At 39.0% G+C, this 27,068-nt stretch overlaps 1 protein-coding gene across 1 annotated transcript; it reads left to right on the top strand.

Annotated features, from left to right (window-relative positions):
• The first annotated feature begins 10,649 nt into the window (after positions 1 to 10,649).
• On the top strand, positions 10,650 to 20,917 carry LOC123951404 (hyaluronidase-4). The gene is made up of 3 exons (XM_046020092.1): positions 10,650 to 11,603; positions 18,826 to 18,915; positions 20,506 to 20,917. Exons 1-3 carry the CDS (start codon positions 10,650 to 10,652, stop codon positions 20,905 to 20,907), a joined length of 1,446 nt encoding a protein of 481 aa, XP_045876048.1. The 3' UTR covers positions 20,908 to 20,917.
• The last annotated feature ends 6,151 nt before the right edge of the window (positions 20,918 to 27,068 follow it).

Here is a 27,068-nt window from a genome sequence, read left to right as displayed (position 1 = left end):
AGAAGACTGTTATTCAGAAAAGGAAATTCAGTTTTTGGGAAATATAGGATATTTAAAAGGGTTCAGAAAATGGATTTTTTGTCATATAAATAGATTTTGAGTTTTCTTTCCAAACACTAATAATGGGACTGAATACTTAGAAATGACAATCAACAGTCACTTCAAATAAGTAAATCTCTCAGTAATTGGGAAGAAGATATATACATAGGTAGATAGATTTAGATTTTCCAGAAAAGAAAGAGCAAGTACCAAAATAATATAAGAAAGATAAATCTAAAACCGTTGAATCTGGAGACAGAAAATCTTAGAGTCAAGAAATTTCCAAATGAAGGAGAAAAAAGTCTACTTCAGTGGTTACATATATCAAAGGTAAGGTGAAAGATCTGAAAAATTTTGAGTAGAGTAAGGTAGCGTAGGCAATAAAACTTGGTGTCTCTAAACCCCTTTGCCAGCTCCTGAATAACTAACTTTAATCTAGAACCATAGCTGATTGGGATACTTATCTTACTGATAGATACTGATGTAGTAACAGCTAAGAACGTTTAGTCATATGATTTATGTCAGCCTTGTCTGTAAATTAGGACCCAGTTCGATGCTGGAAGGAAGATACTTTGCTGAGGTATTCACAGATTCTTAACATATAAGTAGAGTCACAAGCAAAGAGCTGAAATGGTGTGAAAGGGAGAAAGTTAAGAAAAATTAGAAACTAAGTTATAAAAAATTCATGTGTAGAGACTCAGGGTTCATATTCTTCATGATTTTTTTTTGAGAATTATAATACATACCATATCTTCTTAGCAATAGACTTCTTTGTGAGCCGGATTCTTTGTCCAAAAAAGCTTTATCAAGTTTAGTGAAGTTCTATTTATACGTACATCATCATCTATAATTACTTGTTTGTTGAAATGTGAGTCTCCTTAGTTTAGCACATTCCTTGACTTTTTCTATGTAAAATGGAAGTGTAGATGCTGTGAATTTCTAACAGGAACAGTCTCCAGTTGTCTTTTTGAATGAAGCCTTTCACCTGAGCACAGGTCCAGTGTTCATAATAGGTCCAAATGAATGAATTCCATGTTCCCTCTTATCAAGTATACTTGAAAAATACTACTCTTCAAGGAGCACTATTTTTTAGACACATTCTATTGGATGGCTCAAGAACTGGCTACCATTCTAGACTGGGACTGCTCTGTCTCTGTCATGGGCATTCCAGAACAACCCTGCTGCATCTTTAGTCCCACTCAGAACCTGCAACCGGAACATTTCTGCATTTCCTCATTGTGATAGGGGACCCTCTCAAGGTTATATTTGGAAATTAAAGACTATTTCCTAATATTTTCAAGTTACATGGTTTGTATAATTAGACTGCATGCAATTAATGGCTGTGAATAAATAAACTTATTTTTAAGAAATTAGAAAGTCTTCGTATAAAGAAGTATTTACGCCATATTTATTGTTGATGATTGTTAATGCAGAAACTCAACTTTCTTTACTAACATCCAAATGTAACACAGTTCTCCTTTCTTGTGAATGGGCAACCAAAGTAGAGAACGCTTTCTTTAACGATCTGTTTAAAATGCATGCAAATTGTTGATTAGTTATATATTTGGTGTTTCAACAGTTTATTGTTATTTTATTAAGAAACAAAGCATAAGGGTGCCTGGATGGCTCAGTCGGTTAAGCCTCCGCCTTGGCTCAGGTCATGATCTCAGGGTCCTGGGATAGAGCCGTGGAATAGTTCCCTGCTCAGTGGGGGCCTGCTTCTCCCTCTCCCTCTGCCTGCCACTCCCCCTGCTTGTGCTCTATCAAATAAATAAATAAAACCTTAAAAAAAAAAGAAAGCATAATCCACTTGGTTGCACAATAATATATACTATTTGTTATTCAAACCTGATGGAAATTAGCCTAACTGGCACAGTTAGTTGCAATCAAGAGCTCATCATTCATTCAGCAGGTGTACCTGGAGTGAAAGCCTAGTGCCTTAGAAGGAGCTGTGAGATAGCCCTGTAGCTCATTATACAAGATCCACACCTAAAGACTGAAGAAAAATACATGCAAACAATTTCACCAGCTCTTACTTTCTTCATGTGCCATAATCTTTTCAGATAACTTAATTTTGATGAGTTTGGCAGTTTATCAAGTTTAGCAATGGTTGATAGCAAGATTTCAGGTAGGAAACATTAGTTGCAAAGCCAAAGGGCATTGCAAACTCAGGTGTGATTCAGTTGAGCACCAGGAGATCAGACCATAGGGGTGAGATGTTCAGAGAGCAGTCCAATCCAGAAAGATGGACATCTTGGGTAGAAAATCTGTCCTGTGTGAAAAGGGTCAGCAAGAGGGCTACAGAGCTGCAGAGAGTTGGGAGGGAACAGCTGGTGGGCAAGTTTCCACCCCACATTCATACATTTTAAAGATCAGAACTAAATTTTAACTTTCAACGGCCAAGACTTCAGCTCATAGGCCGAAAATAGACGTCTATACTGTGTTTGGATTTATAAAATGCTATCATTATTTATCATCATCACCCCCAAAGAGACACACAGGAAAGGCCACTTGAGACAATAAAAATAAAAACCGAATAGGTGAGACCACGGAACTTCTTCCAGTGTGTTAAATGGTAACTAGCCACGGAGTCGAAGATTTTAACCTTGGCTTTATACTGCCTCTCTTATGTTGAAATTTCCTTATTTTGTCTTGTAAAATAACACAGAAGGATAGTTGGACAGAATTTTTAAAAGAGCAGTAAAAGTTGAGAAAGGATTTACTAGAGGAAAGTGAGAGGAAGAATAAAAAGTAAAAATAATGCCATGAACATTTGAAGAATTAAAAAACAAACATCAGAATTTCAGCTTTGTCAGAAAGATAATGGATGAAATACAATGGAACCGAAGTGCTTAAGAAAATTCAAGGAAAAATGATCAAGTTGAAAAGGTAAAATGCAGCTACCTGAGTTATTTAAAATTAGGTTGGTTATATTACCAAAACTAATATATAGGCAAGGAAAGAAGAAAAACCAAAGCACCTTTTTCGTATTTGATCCCTCCAAGAACTTTTATTGTTCTAACTAGAGTTTTGCATTGTTTGCAACCAGAGAAGGCCTATTGCTCTATGGCGTATCTTTCCACTTGTAATAAATAACACACTCATATTGTGCACCACATTTTGTGGTACGTAATAATACTAATCGATTTCTTCAAGCCTATCTTCTGTGTTTCTACTGAATATCTACAAAACCATTAACTACTATTAGTTCTTCTTTACCACAGATAATTAACCAACCTTATAATTAGCTCTTAATATCCGCATGTCAGAATAGAGTGGTAACTTAAAGCTCTGGCTGCTGGTGTTCATGTCAGCTACCAAAAAAAAAAAAAAAAAAAAGAAAGAAAAAAAAGGAGGGGGGGCTTATTTCTTGAAGAGGGCTTTTCTCGCCAGATTTTGGAAAAGCATAGCATTTTCTCAACTAACTTTATTAAAAAAAATGATCTTTGTAATAACATCCAATTCAGACGTTACCTTTGCAGGAAGCCATGCCTGATGCCTAATGGTCAGAATCAAATTGGATCTTCTTTTTTTGTTTCGAGAGAACTCCATTCGTTTTCTAAAGATTTTATTTACTTATTTGACAGAGAGAGATCACAAGTAGGCAGAGAGGCAGGCTGTTGGGAGGGGAAGCAGGCTCCCTGCTGAGCAGAGAGCCCGATATGGGGCTGGATCCCAGGACCCTGGGATCATGACCTGAGCTGAAGGCAGAGGCTTAACCCACTGAGTCACCCAGGCGCTCCTCGATTTGTTTTCTAATTCAAATAATCATTTTGGATGACTGCTATATCAACATAGGACAAAATCCTAACAGAAGTTGCCACTCAAAAGAAATTTTTTCCACTTCTTTCCCTCAGCCACCAGCTCTCCTTCCTGGAGGAAAGCAACATCATCAATTCTTGAGTGTCCCTCCGGACTCCGGACATATTCCTTAGTTTGTTTATACTTATATTTATTTATTTATATTCCTCAGCAAATTACATACATACATGCTCGTAAATATAAACACAAATACAAATATATCTCCTTCTCCAAAAAATAATGGCAGCTTCCCATACACATCTTGCTTTTAAAAAATGTTAAATATACATATGAATACGTGTGGTAAAACATATACATATACCTTAAAGAATAATTATGGTGTCTGGTGAGGGTCCGCATCAGTGTGTGGAGGCAGCCTTCCCCCCTGCTGTAATTGTATAGACCCCATTGGGTGGAAGTTCACAGCTGAGCCACTTCTTTGATAATGGCCATTTGTCTCCAAACTTAGTACTTACAGGCAATGCTGCAGTGAATAGCACAGAAGCAGAATTTCTAGGTGAAAAGTTGTATGCATTTATAATTCGGATAGAAGTGTCCAGTTTTCTGTTTCTGTCGGGAATGCGCCCTAGTTCTTTACTCTCTCCTCATTACAAACAATCTGGAGTCTGTGCCTGTACATGTCACCTTGCTCAGAGGTTTGCATTGCTAGAATATGTCTGCTGTACAGAGAGATGGGTGCCAGCTGCAAAACCAGGCCAACCCCAGTTTCCCCCAAGGTATTCCTGTCAGGACTCGGGCAGAAAATGAAATTAAGCCATTACACTCTATTAAAACACTGTGATCTGGCTACAACTTTTGGCCTCTTACATGCCTGCCCTTCTGCTCCCGTCTCGCACCCTGACAGTCCCATCTAGTATCCGGAGAATCCAGATCCAAGTCTCCTGTTTAAATATGGTTGCGGCCCTCAGGCCTAAGGTTCGGCCTCGCTCTGCAATCCTACTTTCCGTCTGTTCACCCTGCCTGGTATCCCAGCTCTTCCAACCAACGGCTTGGCTCATCTCTTGGAGGAAGGGGGTGTTTTCAGTTACTATCTTGACTGTGGCCATTGAAAGGACCTAAGTAACATTTCACAAACCACCCGATTGCTTTACAGTTCAACAACTTTAATTAGAAACCTGAAGAATCAAATCAACTTAATGTTATTTTAAGGAGCTTAGTTAAAAACAGGTTGACAGAGGGAACATTTTATTCAAAATGTGGTCCCTAAGACTTTGGGTGCTTTTCCAAGAAAGCTGTTGATCTTGGCTGCAAGAAATTTCAAGTCCTAAAGGAAAGTCATACTTTTTGACAAAGACTAAGTATATACTCTTGCATAAGGACAATTATATTCTCTTTCAGATCACATTCCTTAAAACGGAAATTGTTCTTGTTTCATAAAAATCATGGCCTTTGCCACGGAAGAGTGAATTTTCCATTCGCACAAGTGGCACAGACGTAGTCATTTTTATATCCTTAACAAAACTGAAGCTCATTTTTTAGTAAGATGGGAAAGGAAGCAGTTTTATACAATCCAGATAATCCCGTAGTTTTAAAATTTGTTCAGAAGGAGGGACATCAGTTTTCTTTGATAATGGCATGAAATAGAGTTATAATAAAACTCAATACCTAATGATGAATTTGGGGACTTAAAGGGATATTATCATCTAGTGGATTATATTATAAACCAATGGGCACTAAGTTTTTAATAAAAATGTATGGGAAAAACTTAATTAAGAAACTTCTATCCAGTAAAGTATATTTTCTCTTCTGCTGGAACATGCAGCTTTCACAATATTGATATTTCATGAGAGAAGAACTTACAAACTATCAGGATAAGACACTGATTGACAACCAGACTAAGGCAGTAACATCCTTCAGAGGAAAAAACGGAAGCCTATTATTGGCGTTTGCTTTAACGAGCTTTTATGAGAAAGCAGGTTAGCAATTAGTTCTGCAGAGCTGAAAGTATGGCTTTGAACTCAGTGACTCTGCTGTAGCTTCCATTCTGATAAATATTTATGCATATATTTTTATTGTTAGTAACAAAATATCACTTTGGTCAACACTTTCCTTAAAGGTTTGGAGATAAAACATAGCCTTTTAAAATTTCCCCCAAAATGGGCTTCGTTGGGATCCCCATTTAGGGTTCATGACCTTCAGGATATCTTTTCAAATCTTATGGATTTGGGGGTAGACACTTGGCATCTTAAAGGTTTTGATAGCAAAATCTCAATATCATGAAAAAAAGAAACAGAAGAATTGTAGATTTGGAAAATTAATTCCTTCCACCAATACATTAAAAGATAGGTGTGGGGCGCCTGGGTGGCTCAGTGGGTTAAAGCCTCTGCCTTCGGCTCGGGTCATGATCCAAGGGTCCTGGGATCGAGCCCCACATCGGGCTCTCTGCTCCAGGGGGAGCCTGCTTCCTCCTCTCTCTCTGCCTAGTTGTGATTTCTCTCTGTCAAATAAATAAAACATTAAAAAAAAAAAAAAAAAGGTAGGTGTGTGGGGTGCCTGGGTGGCTCAGTGGGTTAAAGCCTCTGCCTTTGGCATGGGCCCTGGTCTCAAGGTCCTGGGATCAAGCCCCACATCCGGCTCTTTGCTCAGCAGGGAGTCTGCTTCCCTTCCTCTTTCTCTGCCTGCCTCTCTGCCTCCTTGTGATCTCTGTCAAATAAATAAATAAATAAATAATCTTTAAAGAAAAAAAAAGAGAGATGGGTGTGTATGTTTTTAAAAGCCTTCCCAGAGTCTTCCCTCTATTTAGAATTTAGAGTTGCAATCAAAATTAAAACAAAACTAGCAGGATTAATTTATAGATTTATAATATTACTATTTTTCTCTTGTGTGTTAAAAATACTGTGAAATTCTGAATATCTGGGTTGCAGAACTCTCATCTCTGTCCTGGATTATTGCAAGAGCCTCCTGACAGGCTTCCTGCTGCTTCTCTCTTGTGCCCTTTCCTTTTTGGGCTTGCCTAAACACAGCGGCCGGAGGAATCCAGGAAACCCAATGCAGACCAGGTCATTCTTCTCTCAAAACTTTAATTCTTTCCCATCTCACTTACAGTGAAAGCCAGAGTCCCAGCAAGGCCCTACAAGACCCTCTCTTTTACCTCTCTGTCTCTTCTGTTTCTTTGAAGTTCTTCACACATGGTAGGCATCCTCCTGCCTCAGGGCCTTTGCACCTGCGTTCTTTCCATCCCATCCCAGGATGCTTTCCCAGACATCGTTCAGGCTTACTCCTTTTCTCTTTCAGATCAGTGAGGCCTTCCCATCTAAAGTGATCCCTGCATTATTTTTTTCTTTGCCATTACCACCTTCCAATGTACTATATATTTTATGTACTCATCTTGTTTATTGTCTCCTTCCCTGCAAAGATTTAAGCCTTGTGAGGGCAAGGGTTTTTGTTTACTTTGTTCACTATTATTTGTTAGTACTTAGGGTGGGCCTTGTATATAGAAGGTGCTCAATAAATATTGCCTCAGAACTAAGTACTGCCTTCACACAGGTGTCAATGCCCCTAAGATCACCAGGAACACACCTCCAGTTAAATGGGTTGGGTTTATTACACGTTACAACAGGGGAAAACGTCCCGCGCGAGGAACTGGGACGGTACAACAGTATCAGGAAGAGCCTGTGATAGAACTTCGGTTTTAGTTGGGTCATCTGACAGAGGGCCCAAGAACATGGAAGTCTGCTCCACATTGGATGTTGTCAGAAAGGATGTGCATGTCTATAATTGGGTAAAAAATAGCAGTCACTCATTCAGCAAGACAGAGAGATATTTGGTATTTTACGAGTGGCACACTGACCTTGTTTATATTTGTGTTTGCACAAAATGAAAAAGTGGCCTTGCTTTGTCTCATTTTATCACGGTCTGAGATTAAATTTGGTTGACGTTGGTATTCTGTGAAATTGATTGTCTAATAGGAGAATGACACGGCCATAACTTTAAGTGCCTCCAGCTTCTGAAATCTGGATGTTGCTTTTTTCCCCCTTAAGTGTATCACAAGTAGCTATACTTTTGTGGGAAAGGAGTGAGAGGAGAAGTAGGAGTAAGCAGAAGAGAGAGACATCTCTGTTCTCTGCAGACTCTTGGCAGGCCTGTCTCCCTTCAGGGACTCCCCCACCCCACTTCTTCACCATCCTTCATGTCAGGATGGGGTGAGGGCTGAGGCCTGCAGATATAAGTCAGGCCCCAACTTTTTTTTTTTTTTTTTTTGGTCACCTTCCCCTCTAGTGGGCTAAGCCAAGTTCCACACTGTGGCTCCTCTTTCTACCAGGGGAAGGGTCTGAGGAGAAAGCTATCTCCCTTGACCTTCAGGTTTCCAGGGAGCTGTGGCTTTGCTGGGAATCATCCATTCAGGGGCCTTCAAAATGCCTTCACAGTAGTTTCCCTGTTGAAGGAAGGGAATTAGTTCCTCACATAAGTTCCCAGAACAAATCCTACTCCTACAAAGAAAAAACAGGGGGATATAATCTAGAGGAGAAGTCCACGTTAAACTCCTCACTTATCCCCACTGTAAATATCTTGCCGACTCTTCCTAAAATTCCATCAATTAAAGATTTGCTTAAAGAAGCAAACCTTCCTGGGTAGACTGTAAGGGGGGGGGGAGAAAAGGGAGGTGTTTCTCCTGGTGACTTGTGGTTAAGTGTGCTATGTTGTAACAACCAGTCAAGAGACGGAGAAAGCTCTAGGCTATGGGGATTTGGGTGGCAGGGGTGGGATGAGCAAAGGGGGTCCAGAAGAGTTCTGAAGCCAAGGGCACGTTTGGAAGGGCAGGTGTGGGGAGGTTCCCTGGTGAGGCAAAGAGGGTGGGAGAAACAGACAGCCAACGATTGCATAGTGCGGGTAGGGGAAAAGTTTCTAGGACGTTCCAAGAGAAGGAAGGGATCTTCTCTCAGCCAGCCACGTTTAATTAGGTGAGTGACAGAGCTTACATCAGCACCCTGTCCTGCCTGAGCGGGAAGCAGAGAGCTGAGACATCAGCAAACAGAAGAAATAGGCACTGAATTTTCCTTATTTATTTTGCCTGTATTGGTTGTATAATCCTCACATTTTATTAGGTGTTCTGCCTGCCATCTGCCACGGAATGTGTACTTTCCATTCACCAGAATAAAGGGAATAATAATGTTCCAGGATAAGGAGGAAAGAATCACTTGATAACTTTGTAATGAATGGGTGAGGATTTCTGAAGCAGTAATGTGGGGGCTGACCAAAGGGGAAACAATAATCAGTGGAAAGCAATGTTTTGAATAAAATCCAAAGCAGAAAGTGCTCTGATAGGTTAGATTTTTGTTTTTGTATAGATATATAGCCTTCTCGAACATGAACTAAATTTTAACTTTAAATAAAAGCTCTTTTCTCCCCTATTATTGAACACATATGCAGATAAATCCATTTTTCTTATCCTGAGGCAGAACATAATAAAAAACATCAAAGATAAGGAATACTTTCAAGGACCATGACTCTTATTATATTCACAAAATTATATTCCCTTGAAAATACTGTTCTCTTCAAATCTTAATTTATACCTTCAGTATAACATATTCATGTTACTAAGTGAAGTAATCTTATCCATGTTTGTGTTGCGGAGAAATACATGTATTTATCCAATTAATGGATGAAGAAAATATCTACCTCCATAGTTCTTAAAAACAGATATTATATGTGTGTGTGTGTCTATATGTCTATATACATGTCTATATGTATATATATATATCCATTTACTTAGTACTTCTTAAATGTCTTTGAATAGTTTTACACATTATTTTAGTAATTCATCTGTTCAGATTTTCTGTTTTTCATAAATTATTTTATTTTATTTATTTTTTTCCATAAAGTATTTTAAATTTTGATTTACATAGTGTCCAGTGCCTATCAAAATTTATATGGTATAGCTGGTGACATCTAGTGGTTAAAATGAAATTACACACAACATGCTGTGCTCAGCTTTGCTGTTATTCACAAGCCTCAGATTCCATGGAAGAAACCAGTGTCAGTTGGAATTCCTGGTTGTAACTAACCAAAACGAAACCTCACTGACTTGAGCAGAAAAGTGCTGTCCCATGACGATGCTGCCACTTAACACCAGGACCATGGCTATCTGGTTCTGGATACCTCTACAGGCACTGCCACTCCTGGATATGGGAACTTCTGGCACCACCACCATTTGGCTCTTTGATTCCTAAAATCTCAATTCAAAATCTGGAGTAGGAAAAAAGACACACACACACACACACACACACACACACACACACCCAAGATCTAGAACAGGATGGATCCTGGCCACAAACACATATCAGTACCCTAGCTGCAAGAAAGCCTGGGAAAGCATCCGGACATCTGGGCTTACTTAAAAGTTATTGTAAGATTAAATGAGATGAATATTTTATTTTTGAGATGAATATTTTATAAAGTACTTAAGCATGGTGCCCAGGATTTGATGAGTTTTCCAAAATGAGAGTTGATATAATTTTACATTTTTTTTATTCGATCATGAGCTTTTTTTTGAGGGCAAGAACCACATCTTGTTCATTTTGTATTCTAGACATAGGGCCTGAAGTTCCGTGAATGTTTACCGAATTGCACCGTTTGCCTCTGAAGAGAAGCTCTGTCACTATCCTTGCTTTTATATCTCAATTTATTTATATTCAAACCTTTAAATAAAAAGCACTTTGAAATATAAATATGGAACAATAATATCATCCAGTATTTGAGTCTTTTTCCTCCAAGTATCACTAATAGAAAAATACATCTTACAGGTCTTCCACAGTACATTAAAGCAGAAGATAAGGTTTTATCTTATCATGAAAGTATTATCTGAAGGACAATTAAGGTTTTGTGCTGTTCAACCAATACATCTCACATCATGGCTGCTCATACTCTTCATTCTGAAGTCTATCTCTTCTCTGAAACCTGCCCGACTTCCAATTTATCAAAGGAAACCTTTTATAGCTGCTTGGAATGCTCCAACGGATCAGTGTTTGGTAAAATACAATATAGGACTAAATTTGAAAATGTTTCAGGTGATTGGAAGCCCACTGGCCAAGGCCAGGGGGCAAAATGTCACTATATTTTATGTCAACAGACTGGGCTACTATCCATGGTATACATCCCAGGGGGTTCCCATTAATGGGGGTCTCCCCCAGAACATAAGCTTGCAAGTGCATCTAGAAAAAGCTGACCAAGATATTAATTATTACATCCCTGCTGAAGATTTCAGTGGCCTTGCTGTTATAGACTGGGAATACTGGCGACCCCAGTGGGCCCGTAACTGGAACACAAAAGATGTTTACAGACAAAAGTCAAGAAAGCTTATTTCTGATATGCAAGAGAACGTATCGGCTACTGATATTGAATACTTAGCCAAAGCAACATTTGAAGAAAGTGCAAAAGCTTTCATGAAGGAAACCCTTGAACTGGGAATGAGGAGTAGACCCAAGGGCCTCTGGGGTTATTATTTATATCCGGATTGCCACAATTATAATGTTTATGCCCCGAATTATACTGGGTCATGCCCAGAAGAGGAAGTTTTGAGAAACAATGAGCTCTCTTGGCTCTGGAATAGCAGTGCTGCTTTATATCCTTCTGTTGGTGTCAGAAAGTCTCTCGGCGACAACAAAAACATTTTGCGCTTCTCGCAATTTCGAGTGCGTGAATCCCTGAGGATCTCCACCATGACATCCCATGATTATGCTCTGCCTGTATTCGTCTACACAAGGTTAGGCTACAGAAATGAACCTTTATTTTTTCTTTCTAAGGTAAGATATCCCTTGCCAAAGATGGGTGGGGGGTGGTTTCCTCTCTGTCTTTAAAAGAGACTTTTTTTTTTTTTTAAAGATTTCATCTATTTATTTGAGAGTGAGAGCACAAGCAGGGGGAGGAGAAAAGGAAGAGGGAAAAGCAGACTCCTCACTGAGCAGGGAGCCTGCCAGGAGAATCCCAGGACCCTGAGGCCATGACTTTAGCCAGAGGCAGATGCTTAACTGACTGAGCCACCCAGGGTGCCCCCTAAAAGAGACATTTCTTTGTTAATTGTGTTCTTTGAGGAATTCCCAATTAGTGGTCTCTTAGAAAGCAGGATAATTGTTCCTCCATTTTTATTTGACAGAGATCACAGAGAGGTAGGCAGAGAAGTAGGCAGAGAAAGGTAGGGGGAAGCAGGCTCCCTGCGGAGCAGCGAGCCCAATGCAGGGATCTATCCCAGGACCCTGAGATCATAACCTGAGCTGAAGGCAGATGCTTAACCCACTGAACCACCCAGGCACCCCCATAACTGTTCCTTTGATTACCCATCCTTTTAGACTCTTCGTTTATGCCAACTGAATTTTAATTATTTATTATTCTTTTAAGGAACATGTTATGGAGGTAAGGTTAAAAGGCAATGAGAGCAAATCCTTCCCCCTTCCTCCCCAGCTTTGATGGTGCTCCCTCATGACTGGCCTTTATTGAAGCAGTTGCTGGTGGACAGGCTGGAAAATCAGAGAGGATATTTTTAAAATGGAGTAGTTTGCCCTCACATTTGGAAGTGTAATTGGAAGCATTCTTGCTTCTGGCCTCACCATCTAATGTCAAGGAAAAAAAAATGTTTACTTTTTAATGCATAATACCAGTTTTGATAAAAGGTACAAGGGAGGCAGGGCAATGTGAATATACGTAGCCCTACTGAACAATACACTTAGAAATGGTGAAGGGAGTAAATTTTATGTGTCTTCTTACCACAATTAAAAAGCTAAAAAAAATCAATCATAAATTCATCACTAGCAGATGGTTTTGCAACCCTAGGGTAAAACTTACAAATACAAGTTTTATTGTTTATTTTACTATTGTAGCCAAAGGCCTCCCACAAACCAGAAGGGTAACTTTTAAAATAGATGAACTTTCACCTCAGTTTTCTCTTCCTTATTCTCCCTTTGCTACTCTGGTAACTCAAATGGAACCTCCTTGAGATAAACACTTAAAAGTAGATGCTGCTCTAACGGCTGGACTTCAATAAGTATGTGTAAACTTTCTTTTTAATTTCTTTTTTAAGATTTACTTATTTATTTGACACAGAGAGAGAACAAGTAGGCAGAGCAGCAGGCAGAGAGGGGGAAGCAGGCTCCTGACTGAGCAGAGAGCCCGATGCGGGGCTCAATCCCAGGACCCTGGGATCATGACCTGAGCCGAAGGCAGAGGCTTAGCCCACTGAGCCACCCAGGCGCCACTGTGTGAACTTGTTCAGGCCTTCACATGGGTGGTGCAGTGGTATTTTAAGATATTACTGGATACCATCGGTTTATCACATTTCCTCCTTCTCCACCATTGCAAATTTCAAATCACCAGAGTATATTTTAATACACTTATGCTTAGAGATGTTCTGACTGTGAAGCTTTCGAAACCCAGATGAGGCTCAGGAAAACCAGATGAGGGCTTTGGCATGACTAGTAGGTATCTACAGAGCATATAGCGAATACAGCCTAATCCTCAGAAGAAGAAAAGGCACAGTTGTATCAGGATTTGGTAAATGCTATTCCTTGGACATCATTAATGAGATGAGTAAGAAGAGAAAAGTCTCCATTGTGAACTGGTATTTGTACTTCCCAGAAAAGGCATCAACAAATGATTAAGAATGATAGGAATTAGTACCACCTGGGAGGCTTAAAAAGTCCTCTAGATCTTCTTGACCCTGGAACTGAAAGTTAAATATTACTTTCTTCTGTGAAACTTCTTTCCTTTTTTTATATTTGACTTAAACAAGTTTCTATCTTTGATGATAATAAATTTACTTTCAGAAGAAACAATAAAATTTAAGGGATAAAGTGTTCATTTTAAAAGATTAGCTTACACTACTGGTACATTCTGCACATTCGATAAACCTAGATAAGCTTCCTTGAGCAGCTACAGCCTCAGAAATATTTGTTTTAAGAAAAGAAGGAACAACAGGGTCTCATCAAGAAACAGTTTTCTTCGGCAGTCCTAAGAATCATTCGGTATCATTCTGAAAATTTCTGAATGGTAAAGTACTTCCAAATGTTTTATACCATCAGTTTACCCACCATTTTATTCTATCCTCCATAAAAATCTGCCCACAAAATTTTAAAAACCTGACATTCACTGGTACCAAATCATTAATGACTAATAATGGCTTGTGTCCATTTCTAATCTTCCGAAAGATAACTGCAATTTATTTTTTTTTTTAAGATTTTTAATTTTGGGGGACACCTGGGTGGCTCAGTTGGTTAAGCTGCTGCCTTCAACTCGGGTCGACCCATGATCCCGGGGTCCTGGAATCGGGTCCTACATCGGGTTCCTTGTTCAGCAGGGAGCCTGCTTCTCTGTCTGCCACTGCCTGCCACTCTGCCTACTTCTGCTTGCTCTCTGACAAAAATAAATAAATAAAATCTTTCAAAAAGATTTTTAATTTTTTATTTTATTTTTTTAAAAAGATTTATTTATTTGACAAAGAGAGACAGTGAGAGAGGGAACACAAGCAGGGGGAGTGGGAGAGGGAGAAACAGACTTCCCACCGAGCAGGGAGCCCTATGCGGGGCTTGATCCCAGGACCCTGGGATCATGACCTGAGCTGAAGGCAGACGCTCAACCGATTGAGCCATCCCAGATGCCCCGACTTTTTATTTTTAAGTAATCTCTACACCCAATGTGAGGCTCAAACTTACAACCCTGAGATCAAGAGTCGCATGTTCCACTGTCGGAGCCAGCCAGCGCCATGATATCTGCAGTTTAGAATGTGTTTTTGTATGTGCATGTTTGTGCATGTGTACACATACATATAGTTAGGATTAGAGAAACATTTACCAATAAGTGGCAAATTTCCTCACCTGTCCAACCTTGGTGCCTCATTATCTTAGTAAATAAAATGAGACAGTATTACCCGCCCTATCTACCTAGCAGAAGTATTATGAAAATCAAATGAGAAAATACATATGAAAATTTGAGACACTAAAAAATATATGTGGTGCAGCTGTCACTTTTTACCAGGTACCAAAGCCTTAAACTTGGAAAGGGACTATCTAAGAATGGAATCATAATCAGCAGCCGTAGTGGGACGATATAGGGGCAGTAACACCTCATTTCACACGAAAGATTGCCTACACCACTTACATACACACAACCTAAATAAAACTTGATGTTATGTTTTTAAAAATAATGAAGGGAGTTTTCTTGACTGTAGATTTAAAAGTGTCTTTCCCTCTAATTAATTAGTATTTCCTCTGGTAACACGCAAGGAGCTCATTGGTGATGCTCCAGCTCCCCACAGTGGGCACCTTACTTACATGCACTGTGGTGAGCATCAGAGAGAGCCGGAGAAAATGCTAGGACTTGGAATATTTGTTGCTGTTACAGCATGCGCCGTTCTTTATTTCTTCTTTCATGTGACATCACTCACGTAGCTCATACTCTCATATGGTCCTTAATCTATTCCCAGAGGCATCTTACCTGTCACTTCCCTCACTGAATACAGCCCTTGCTCTTTTGGTCCCCCAAACATAGCTGCTCTGTGATTCATTCAGCACCCTGCTCTCAGCTGGTGACAGTGAGCTAATCTGGTAGAGAAATTTGCATTAATATCTGCTATTGACTCCCTACCTGTAGTCAACATGTGCATGAAGACTCGCCATGTTGAACCAGTTCCAATAAACTCTAAAGGACACATTGGGAAGAAATTTAACATTCAATTTTTTTTTTAAAGATTTTATTTATTTATTTGACAGACAGAGATCACAGGTAAGCAGAGAGGCAGGCAGAGAGAGAGGAAGGAAAGCAGGCTCCCGTGGAGCAGAGAGCCCGACGCGGGGCTCGATCCCAGGACCCTGGGATCATGACCCGAGCCGAAGGCAGAGGCTTTAACCCACTGAGCCACCCAGGTGCCCCTTAACATTCAATTTTTTAAAAAAGATTTTATTGATTTATTTATTTGAAAAAGAGAGAGAGAGAGTGAGAGACAGCTTAAGCACACGTGCAGGGGGAAAGGCAGAAGACTCCCCACTGAGCAAGGAGCCTGATGTGGGACTCGATCAAAGTCCCTGGGATCATGACCTGAACTGAAGGCAGATGCATAACCAACTGAACCAATCAGATGCCCCCAGCATTCCTTTCTGATAATCAGCCTCAGAAGGTGTGGGTTTCATGGCAAACATCTATAGCTTCCTTACTTAGAACCTGTAAACGCTGTGTCTCCCACTTCCCTCTGATGACACTGCTTTAGCCCAAAGGAATTCATGGGAGATTTAGGGTTTCTAGTTCAGCATGGTAAGAAGCTTGGAAGTTACCACACCATTCTAACAAGTAAAAAGCTAAACAGACTGAAAAATCAACTCTTCTTAAAAAAAAAGAAAGAAAGAAAGAAAAATCAACTCTTCTTAGATTCATGAGAAGGGAAGACATGGGGCAAATTGCTGCCCTAAAAATTCAAGAGGAAACAGGTGAATATAGAGAATCACAACTTACCAGATCACAAACCTCCGTGGGAACCACAGCCAGAGTAGAGTAACTTGAATTATAATTGACAAATTGTTGGAGACTCAGTGAGGACCAATCTGAGAGATAAAAACTCCAGGGGACTTAGTCATGGGTAGGGATATAATTTTGTGAGTTTTCTCTCCAAAAACTTATAAGATTCTCACAGTGAATATCAGAGAAAAATCTTCTAATGCATCTGGCAGGGGGTGGAGAAAAAGAACTGTTTTGAATACTCAAGAACATTCTGTTCTTCTTAACAAGTTCTGCCCTCAGGAGAAACTAACCAGTACCAAACCTACTGGGGACTTATCAGAGCCCAGGTGAACTGGGAGAAGGGAAATACCCAACTCCAGCTGGCTCTAGTCTTCCACTTGCAAGAAGCGAAATGCCCGGCTCTAACCCCATCTAGCCCCACTATCCCACCTAAGAAGTGGGAAACACAACTGATCAACCTGTGAATTTCATAGTCCAGAGGCAAAGGCTCACTAAAAGACCAAGAACTAATCATGGGACTACAGAACACTTCCATTTCCTCTACATCTTACTAGCACATTACTGAGTGCCTATCTATAGCAGTTCCTTTTACCTAGTATGAGCTATTTGCCCATCAAGAAAAAATTAAATCATGTCTAGCTATCAAGAAAAAACTACAAGACATACTAAAAGGCAAAAACAGAATTTGAAGATACAGAGCAAGCATCAGAAGCAGACTCAGATAGGGCAGGGATGTTGGAATTACCAGACTGGAAATTTAAAACAACTCTAATGAATATGTGAAGGGCTCTAATAAAGTAGACAGGCATGCAAAATAGATGGGCAATGTAACCAGAGCTGGAAATGCTACTAAATAATCAAAAAGGAATGTTAGAGATCAAAAACACTATAGCAGAAATGAAGAATGTCTTTGATGGGCTTTATACTGCACAGGGCTGGGGAAAGATTTCCAGAGCCTCAGGATGTCTCAATAGAAACCACTGAAACTGAAAAACAAAGAGAACAAAGGCTGGGAAAACAAAACAAAACACACTCCAGAATAGAATATTCAAGACCTGTGGGGCAGCAGAAAAAGGTGTAACATACATGTAATAGTAATTCATGGAAGGCCACTGCGGGATTTGGCCCCTCTGGTCACATGATGTCATTATGGCTTCACTAACTTCAAAGTGAGTGGAAGGAGGTTCCCTGCTCCTTGTATCTTTGCCAAAAGAGGCAATAGGTGTAGAACCAGCAGAGTCCTCATTCTGGGCATTACATGGCTGGCACCTCCCATATTCACCATATCATAGATAATTTTCAAAAACATTTCACTTCCCCTATCTCACTAGAGCCTCATGAAAACTTCCTTTCTTGTTATGTCAGCTCTGACCTATTCAGCAGACTCCGTGGTCACAGAAATGGAAACGGATCTGAACCTGAAAGGGAAAGTCCTTTAAACCAAAATCTCCACCCTTTTTGAAAATTTCCAGAAGAATAAAACCCAAGACACTGAGATTGTAAAACCTTTGAGTGGACCATAAAAGTGAACAGATAAGAAGATGTATCTCTCAAGTGTTGATTTTAATAGAAAAGGTCCCAGGCAAAATACAATTATAAAGTTCTGTTTTTATTTTCCAGCAAATCACCCAGTTACATTTTCCAGCATGTAACTGATGGAAATTCATACTTGGAGTAAAAGGCTTAGAATCCTAAACCATCGGAGAATATACTATAATTTAATAAACTTATCTAGGAAACCTACCACAGGACCTTAAATTAGGAAACCAACTGCATACCTTCAACTCCTAACTTCCTTCTGAAATGGCCTCAATCCATATTAATCCTTAAACACTTAAATCCTTTAGGATGACAAAACCAAAAATCCCCTACTGAAGTTTTGTTTTCATTTACTTAACATACAGAGAAAAAGTCAGGCATCTCTATCATGACTGGATGAGTCATAAATAAAGCCCATTAAGTCAGGTACATTGAAATCAGACACGAATAGCTTCAGAGACCAAACATAAGGGTGGACCAAAGCAGAGCCTGTGGGTCCTTAACACTGAGTCACTTTGCCTGGCCTTGGGATCCAGACCACACAAAACCCTTCTGGGTCCCTGCAGAGGTGAAGTCCTCCCGGGAGTGTTGCAAATCGGGAAGAGAATTTAGCTAAGAGGAATGTGAGGTATTCTCCACATTTGAAGAAAAACTTTCAGATTCTGTTTCTGGGTCACGTACATATGGCTGGTTTGTGTGTATTAGCCCCAGTTGACTTTTATTAGATAGCTTCTGGTGGCTATTTCTAGGCTGTCATCAAAATGATATCCTGTTTGGCAAAATGCAAGTTTTTCTTTAAAAATATTTAGTATGTTTTTCCATATGATTATGGAGTGTGATTTTTGAGCCTTGGTTTATTCAACATTTGTGTTACTCTAAGAACGTGGAGAATCATCCTATTATATTATATTGCACTCAGCCTCTAATCTGAATCCCTAGAGTGCTGTTTTATATCATGAATAATGAACTCTAATCTCTTCAATCTAGCAAGATCTAATCAGTACCATTGGAGAAAGTGCTGCCTTGGGAGCGGCAGGCATTGTCATCTGGGGAGACATGAATTTAACTTCATCTGAGGTAAGGTGGAACCTTGAAGATATAGTTAATATTATTTAAAGTATTTGCTCTTTCCTTGGATAGTTAACTCCAATTGGAGCTCTTATGGCTCCCACAATAAACTAGCGTTAGAATTAAAGTCTAAATCAATGCCTAATAATTGAAGGAGCTCAATAGTATTATTAACTTTTGTTAAGACAGTAATCATAATACTGACATTTATTGACTACTTATTATGTGCTCAGATTGTGCTAAATGCTTTTTGTTTTGGATTTGCTCACTTATTGGCCATAATAACCCTTATGAGGTAGGGACTGCCATCCTCATTTATTGATGAAGAAACAAGAGAGGAAATCCAACTAGGTAACACCTAGTTAGGCGACTTACTGGTGAAGCTGGCATTAACCACGGTTTGACTCTGGAGCACTTGCATTTAACTACTACATTAAATGTGTTATATCCTATTTTGAGAAGAAGAAACAGATGGTAAGTTTTCAATTTCTGCATTGAATCTATTTTTCCTCTGTGGGGAAATTAGCTGAAAATTAATAGCATTTTAAGTGAGATCTATAGCTCTCTTCAAATTTCTCCCAGCTCAGACATTATTTACTCTAATAGGTCTTTCTAGTTTTTCCCAATCCATATTAGTCACAATCTCTTCTGTATTTCCAGATGCTGTTTGTTTATATCTCTACAGTATGATACATTTGCCTGCAATTGTAAATATTGTATCCTCAACCCTTTTTGTTAAATTGAATTTTTTGCAAGTTCGTGATGATCTGATATTACTCTGAGAAGTGCACAGGTTCAATTTGTTGCTGTCAAGATCTCTTTCATGAAACTGTTTTAACCTGACAATATCAGGTTAGAAGTCTCCCCTGTCTAATATAAGAATTAGGTAGAAGTGGGAAGAATCAATTCTTGACTCTCTAGGTGTTAATATTTCCTCTCCAGCCTGTGCGGTTGGTAAGAGGAAGCAGAGGGCACAAACCAGGTGGCCTCTGTTTAGAACACATAATAGGAACTATAAAAAAAAAAAAATGACCTAGTCAGGCTTTCCCGTGTTTGAATTGTATACAGACGTCCAGAACCCAGGGCAGTTGATATTTGAGTGTAAATGACAGGAAAATCCAGGAACCTACCCGTCGACTAGTCAATAATAAATCAGTAGACTATGAGGATTCAGGTTCCTACACAAGTATGAAAGGTACAGAACACCCCAAAAAGCAGCCAGAGGACAGCAGCTCTGGCATGATTTCTAATTTGGGTTTTTGGTTTTTTTTTTCAACACCCATTAAGTTGGAGGCTAGAAGGAGAAAAAAAAGGAGGTAAATTGGAAGAAGGCAGGGTCCTTATATGAGGACTCTGGGACCCATTTGCAAGTTCAGTTGCTTAGCTCCCTTGTAACCTATTCTCCATCTCCTGCGCCTTGGACCTTTCATCCTTTCTGATCAGCTCCCCTGTGTTTTAGCACCTGAGCCTCAGAGATCAACCAACTGGAGCCAAGAGGTTAGGTTTCACTCAAGGCCAAAGAACTGCCTTGGGGGCCTAGATGCTCAAACCCTATCAGTGCCCAAACCCACTAAAGCCCATTTGTTTCCACATTTCTAGGGCAACTGTACAAAGGTGAAGCAGTACGTGAGTTCTGATTTAGGGAGCTACATAGTCAACGTGACGCAAGCAGCTGAGGTGTGCAGCCTTCACCTCTGCAGGGGGAACGGGAGATGCAGAAGGAGAGTATGGAAAGCCCCGGATTACCTTCACCTGAACCCTGCAAGTTACCACATCGAGGCCTCCGAGGATGGAGAATTTATTGTGAAAGGAAAAGCATCGGATACGGACCTGGAAGCGATGGAGAAGAGATTTTCCTGTCATTGCTATTGGGGGTACGAAGGAGCCGACTGCAGAGGGACCAAGATGGCTGACGGGGGCTCCGGGGTTTTCTCTTGTTCTGGCTCACTGATAACACTGTGCCTGCTGGTTTTAGCAGGTTCTCAGAGAGCTTGGTTGTGAGATAGTTGAATTCAAAGGGAGATTTATGGCCTATAGTGGAGTCACCTAGAGAAGAGATGAAACTTAGGATGGGTTTTTTTTCTTATGAAAGCCACTGAGAGGTATCCTAAGTAGACATTGTGTATGTCACTTAACATAAACACGCACATATTGCTTTATTTGGCTCTGATTTGGCTAAGAAACCAGATCCAGGAATAAAATCAGTACAGTCTTCATTACTCTGGAATGTTAAGTTGTATTTAAACCAGACCTAGTTTATTTTCGTCTTTATATGAATGTGTGTGTGTGTACATATACATATTAAATTATTGATTTCAAAGTCTGGTTTTTCTGGTCAGCAATGTATTACGAACAGATGACTAAGTAATCATCTGATTCCAAAGAAGAGGTCACCTCAGGGTATGTACTGGTCACTCGATCTACTGAAAGGAACCAAAGGCAATGTTCCTTGTTCCAGCCTTAGGTTCACTCTGGGCTTCTGTTCCTCACTTGAGCACACTGACTGCAGAACCAGGTCCTGATGTGGCTTCTCATGGAGGTGCAGAGACTGAGGCAAGGGGAACTGTTCCCAACTCATTGCAAAGCCATCTATTCCAATATGGCCCTTCTCGCATCCACCACGCGTCCTTCTCTCACAGACCCTGGCAGTTTAAACACTATGAACAGCTGCAGGATAGTATTCACACTTGCCTAGGCTGACATTGCTCTAGATCCAGAAACTGATGTCATGCTAATAAAAAGGTGGTTGGTGTCTTTTGCAAGCAAAATCATCACTAAAAAATATTTAATAAACATTTAAGGGACCCAGAAGTGCTATGGGGAAGGGGTTCTACCAAGAAATATTTGATATTTTGGTCCCCATATGTGAGCTTTTAAGCAGTGTTTTTTGAGTCGGTTTGCATCTAATTTGAATCACAGTTTCGTTGCTCGTCTGGATGTGGGACTCCAGGTATTTATATTTCCCATTTTCTCATCCAAAATTTGGTAATACAGTTCTCTCCTCAGTGCATTATTCTAAAGAGAAAATAGAATATCATATCTCATGCGTACTTTGGCTTTAAAAAAAAAAAAGATTATTTATTTATTTGACAAAGAGAGAAAGATCACAAGTAGGTAAGAGAGGCAGGCTGAAGCACGCTCCCCGCTGAGCAGAGAGCCCGATGCGGGCCTCGATGACAGGACCCTGGGATTGGTCATGACTTGAGCTGAAGGCAGAGGTTTAACCCACTGAGCCACCCAGGCACCCCCATACTTTGGCTCTTAATACATGTTGCTAATCTTCAGCTATCCTCCCTTGATCACCAAAGAAATGGAAACATTTAGGATAAAACAGGGTCTTGGGCAATTTCCTCTTTCTGATGTTATATTCTATTTACAAATCACTTGGGCATTGTGTTTTATTGAGAGGGATGTTCAGTTGCTAGGATTTCCTACCCCTGGAGAAAATCTACTTGGGAGGTAAACTCCAGATAGGTATGATGCTACAACAGAAGGCATGAGACTTGCCTCAACCTCATCTGCAGCCTCTTTTCTCTCTTTAGGAAACATTTGCAATCCAGGTGTGCTGTTTTCAACTCTGGGTCCAGCTTGTCCAAATTACGGAAATGGTTAAAGTCTAATTTCTAAATGTGAAATACAAACAAAACAAAAAACTTCTATAATGCCATGAATGAGAGGTATCATTACATAGACTAACTTTTTAAAAATTAAATTCATTTTATAAATATATAATGTTTTATATTATAAATTATATGTTTATTAAAAAATAAGAAATAAATAAAAAATTTAAAAAAAAATCAAAGGACCAGTAAAGAATTCCATGAGGAACTTCAAAAACTCTGTAGTGTTTGACTTTGAATAATTAAAAATTGAACACAAATTATATATTTAATGTAATAGGTGGATTGAAATTCTAATACTATTAAAAACATATTGGCTCAAGAAAAAAATTAAATTTATTTTCATATCAAAGATGATATAATCATATTACAGAAAATTTGGAAAATAGAACAAATAATAAGGGAAGTCTCCAATAATCACTATTAACATATACTGGTAACTTTTGAAGTATTTCTTCTTAGCCTTTCTTCTAATGACTTTTTTTAACATGATTGTAATAAAAATATGTGCATAATTTTGTGTCCTGTGTTTTTCACTTAACCATGTTATAAGCAGTTTTCATACTACTTCATAATTCTCATGCCATTTGAACATCATCCTTAAAGCCACATAATAGATGGAGCAAAATTTAATCAACTATTTTCCCTAAGTTTTATTTATTTATACCTATTTATTTGAGAGAAAGAGAGAGACAGAGAGTGGAGGGGAGGGGCAGAGGGAAAGCGAGAATCCCAAGTAGACTCCCTGCTGACCAGGGAGCCTGATGCAGGTCTCCATTTCATGACCTTCGACCATGACCTGAGCCAAAATCAGGAAAGGGACGCTCGACTGACTGAGCCACACAGGTGCCCCCCATAAATTTTCATTTTTTAAATGTCAAGCTTCTAACATTAGGTCACCTATCAGAATACTTTTCAGATCCCCCTCCTAATCATTCATTCACCTAATAATCAGTTTTTACATTCATCAGTTTATTAAGCATTAAATAAGTCCCTTACTAGAATGTAAACTAGAAAAATGAAGACTTCATTTTGTTCAGCATTTGCTAGAATACTACTTGCTACAGTGCCTAGCTCATAGTATGGGTCCAATAAGTATGTTAAATGAGTGAATCATTCAATGATTCAGAAACCTGAATCCACGGAAGCTATATATTTGTTGTAAGGGTTTCTTTTTTTTTTTTTTTAATTCTGCACATGAATAGTAAGCCATAATCAAGTAACAGTAAGCCATACTCAAACATTAGTGTTCTACTCTAGTCCTAGCACGTTAGCTTCTGAAATATGTATTTTAACTCCTCTGTTGAAGAACTCAGGGCTAAAGAAAACAAATCACTTGGCAAAGTCAAAAAGCCAGTTTGTAAAAGAACCCAACCTGGGGGCGGGGGATGGGTGAAACAGGTGATGGGGATTAAAGAAAGAGTACACTTACAATGATGAGCACTGAGTAATGTATAGAATTGCTGAATCACTATATTGTACACCTGAAACTAGTAAAAAACTGTATTTTAACTATACTGGAATTAAAATAAAAAGCTAAGAATACTCCTCCATCCTCACCACCTCCCCACCCCCCCCCCCACCACTGCCCACAAAAGAAGAAAGCCCCATCTGGAATATGAGTTGCTGAGTTTTCTTCCACCATAACTGGTTGTAATGGAATCCAAATATATTCTTTCATCTTTTGACCATGAATTTAATGCATTTTAAAAAATTAATTTGGGCTATTACTACTTATGTTCAATCAAACTCTAAATAGTCCAGTTGTAGATTCTCTATTTAATTTGGCTCATTTCTCCTGGAAAGGAAATCTACCTTCTGAGCTGCTTAATGACAATAGCTTCTTTGGATCATCCTAACTTCTCTTCATGTAAACAGCAAGGTTCATAGCCTCTCTAATCTGAATAGTCTCCTTTACAAAAGGGAGATAATAATGGTATCTTTTGTCCTTTTATACTGATTTAATGAAACAAGTAGGTAAAATACTTAGCATAAAACCTGGCACAAAAAAAAATTCCTAGCAAATGTTAGCTATTATTATCACATACTTCAATATTGGTCCCCATAAAAGGTGTGATAGGCAATATTATCTCTATTTTGAAGTAGAAGTTATATATGATTTAGAGTATTGAAATGACTAACTTAATACCACAAAGAAGTACCCAGCCTTTGAACCCTTTTGGGGGAAACTTTTTAAAAAAGATTTTTTAATTTATTCATTTGAGAGAGCATGCGCACACGAAGGAGAGTGCAAGCAGGAAGAAGGTAAGAGGGAGAGGGTAGGAAGGAGAAACAGACTCTCCACTGAGCAGGGTGCCCAATGTGGGGCCTGATCCCAGGACCTTGGGATCATGACCTGAGCCGAAGGCAGATGCTTACCTGACTGAGCAACCCAGGCATCTCCTTTTTTGGGAAACTTAACCTAGTTATCTTTTCATCAGATCTCAACAGAATACAGGAGTCTTATTTGTACCAAATTTCTTTTTGCTGACTTATAGAGATATATAACCTACAAGTATACTGATTCTGGTATCAGGTAATCAGTGATTTTTTTTTTTTTTTGACCCCCTGTAAGATTAACCAATCTACTAGCCATGTACCCTTAGCTTGCATACTCTAAATAACATTAACCTATAAAAGAAACCAGGGTCTCCTAAGAAAATGTCCGACTCTAGGTTTAAGACAGGAAATGTACACAATGAATCAGAAATATCTTGTTATACCATTAAGCGAGGATGCTATCAAAGATCATTAGAATTGTATCAAAAATACCCACTAGCCAACTTAATCTTCTGCTGCCAAAGGTGAGAAAAATTCAAGAATCACTAAAGAAATAACCGCAGTGGGTTGAAATGCATCAAATGCATTTAAATTTATGAGGCCAAAATGATATTAAAGAAAAATCTTCATTGACCACTTTTGAAGAATGTTAAGGGACAAACTTTATTACTCTGAAAACTGGTAAATTCAAGGGAAAAATCAAGAACACTTCCTATATGAATTGTATATATAATCTTAGGGTAACTAAATAGTGGAGGAGGGAAATTTTCTTATTCAAGGCAACAAATGAAGAAGGTATGATAAAATTAGAATACATTCTGCAATTCTTAATGAATTAATGAATCAGGCACAGATTATCAATGGCTGCTAACATCATGAAAAGAGATAAAGCCAGACATTACATACCACCTAACTGAAGTATGTAACACCAGCTAAGAATAAATCCTTCCAGAAATCTGATCAGGCTTCTACAAATTCACAGGAAAGATTAGGAACAAAGGAAAATGCAGAACAACATGACAGGGATATAATGATCAAAACTGAGTTCCTAAGGAGCTCTATAGGTCAAATAATCTGGTTTTATCAATAAATAAATGGCAAAAAAAAAAAAAAAAAGAGGGTGAGGGAGAATGAACCTATGTGTATATCAACGTGGGGCCTGTTAAATGAATTATAATAGATCTATAAATGGGATAACATTCAGCTTTAAAAGGGAATGAGGAAGTTCCCTGTATGACGATGTCCAAATATCTCTAAAATACAACTGTCTTGTTTAGGCTTTATTTTCACTTCTTTCTAATCACACTAGAGGCAACCCATGATCTTATATATTAGAAATGTATTTCCAATTACATTTTAGAAAACACTTCCTGGATACAGCTAAACTAGTCTAAAGTTTCTTAGATCTAGTGGGATTGGAACTCTAAAGGGATACAGATACAACAGCCAAAACTGACCAACCAAACTCAAGGAAATGATAATATCATACAGAAAAGGGAACCAGAATAGGCCATTACTAAGTCATGTACCTCAAATACAAAGCAATATGTAGTTCTATCAAAAATTTTAAGAAATTCGCTTATTCTAAATCTTGAGCAGCAGCTCTATTTTGTGATTATAACTTAAAATGATGAAATAAAATTTAATAATGGGAAAATAACTGTTGTGTCGAAGGGAATGTTAATATTGTACTTTTTTGTTTCTACTAGAGAACTAAATGTATAAACTTACTGCTTCCTTTGTCTTTAATGCTAATATTAATAACTTGGAAAATTTTTAATGTTGCTGAAATTTCGCTTATTAACTTGACAGTTTGTTCCTCTCTGCAGATCCAGGAACCATCAATTTTTCACTTCAAATAGCCTTTTTATTATGTAAACAGAACAGAGTACTCCATTCTTTGTGTTTGTAAAGTAAAAGTCTTAGGTCATCATTAAGACTGCTTATGGCAGGGTGCCTGGGTGGCTCAGTGGATTAAGCCGCTGCCTTCCGCTCAGGTCATGATCTCGGGATCCTGGGATCGAGCCCCGCATCGAGCCCCGCATCGAGCCCCGCATCGGGCTCTCTGCTCCACAGGGAGCCTGCTTCCTCCTCTCTCTCTGCCTGCCTCTCTGCCTACTTGTGATCTTCTCTCTGTCAAATAAATAAATAAAATCTTAAAAAAAAAAAAAGACTGCTTATGGCATTCTGTTCTATTAATATACTAAGAGAAGTAATTTTCTGCGATCAAATTTACTGCTACCCCCAAATAACTTCATTCCT

Source organism: Meles meles, chromosome 10, assembly GCF_922984935.1.
Source record: "Meles meles chromosome 10, mMelMel3.1 paternal haplotype, whole genome shotgun sequence".
In the NCBI taxonomy this organism is placed as follows: domain Eukaryota; kingdom Metazoa; phylum Chordata; class Mammalia; order Carnivora; family Mustelidae; genus Meles; species Meles meles.
Note: the sequence above shows the minus strand (reverse complement) of the source record. Positions and strands in the feature narration are given on the sequence as shown.

What these genes read in the sequence shown, in the direction of transcription:
- LOC123951404 (XM_046020092.1), top strand. Translation starts at nt 10,650, where the DNA reads ATGAAAGTATTATCTGAAGGACAATTAAGGTTTTGTGCTGTTCAACCA. An exon ending in CTTTATTTTTTCTTTCTAAG is followed by an intron (nt 11,604 to 18,825) that starts GTAAGATATCCC and finishes TCTTCAATCTAG; the next exon opens with CAAGATCTAATCAGTACCAT. An exon ending in TGAATTTAACTTCATCTGAG is followed by an intron (nt 18,916 to 20,505) that starts GTAAGGTGGAAC and finishes CCACATTTCTAG; the next exon opens with GGCAACTGTACAAAGGTGAA.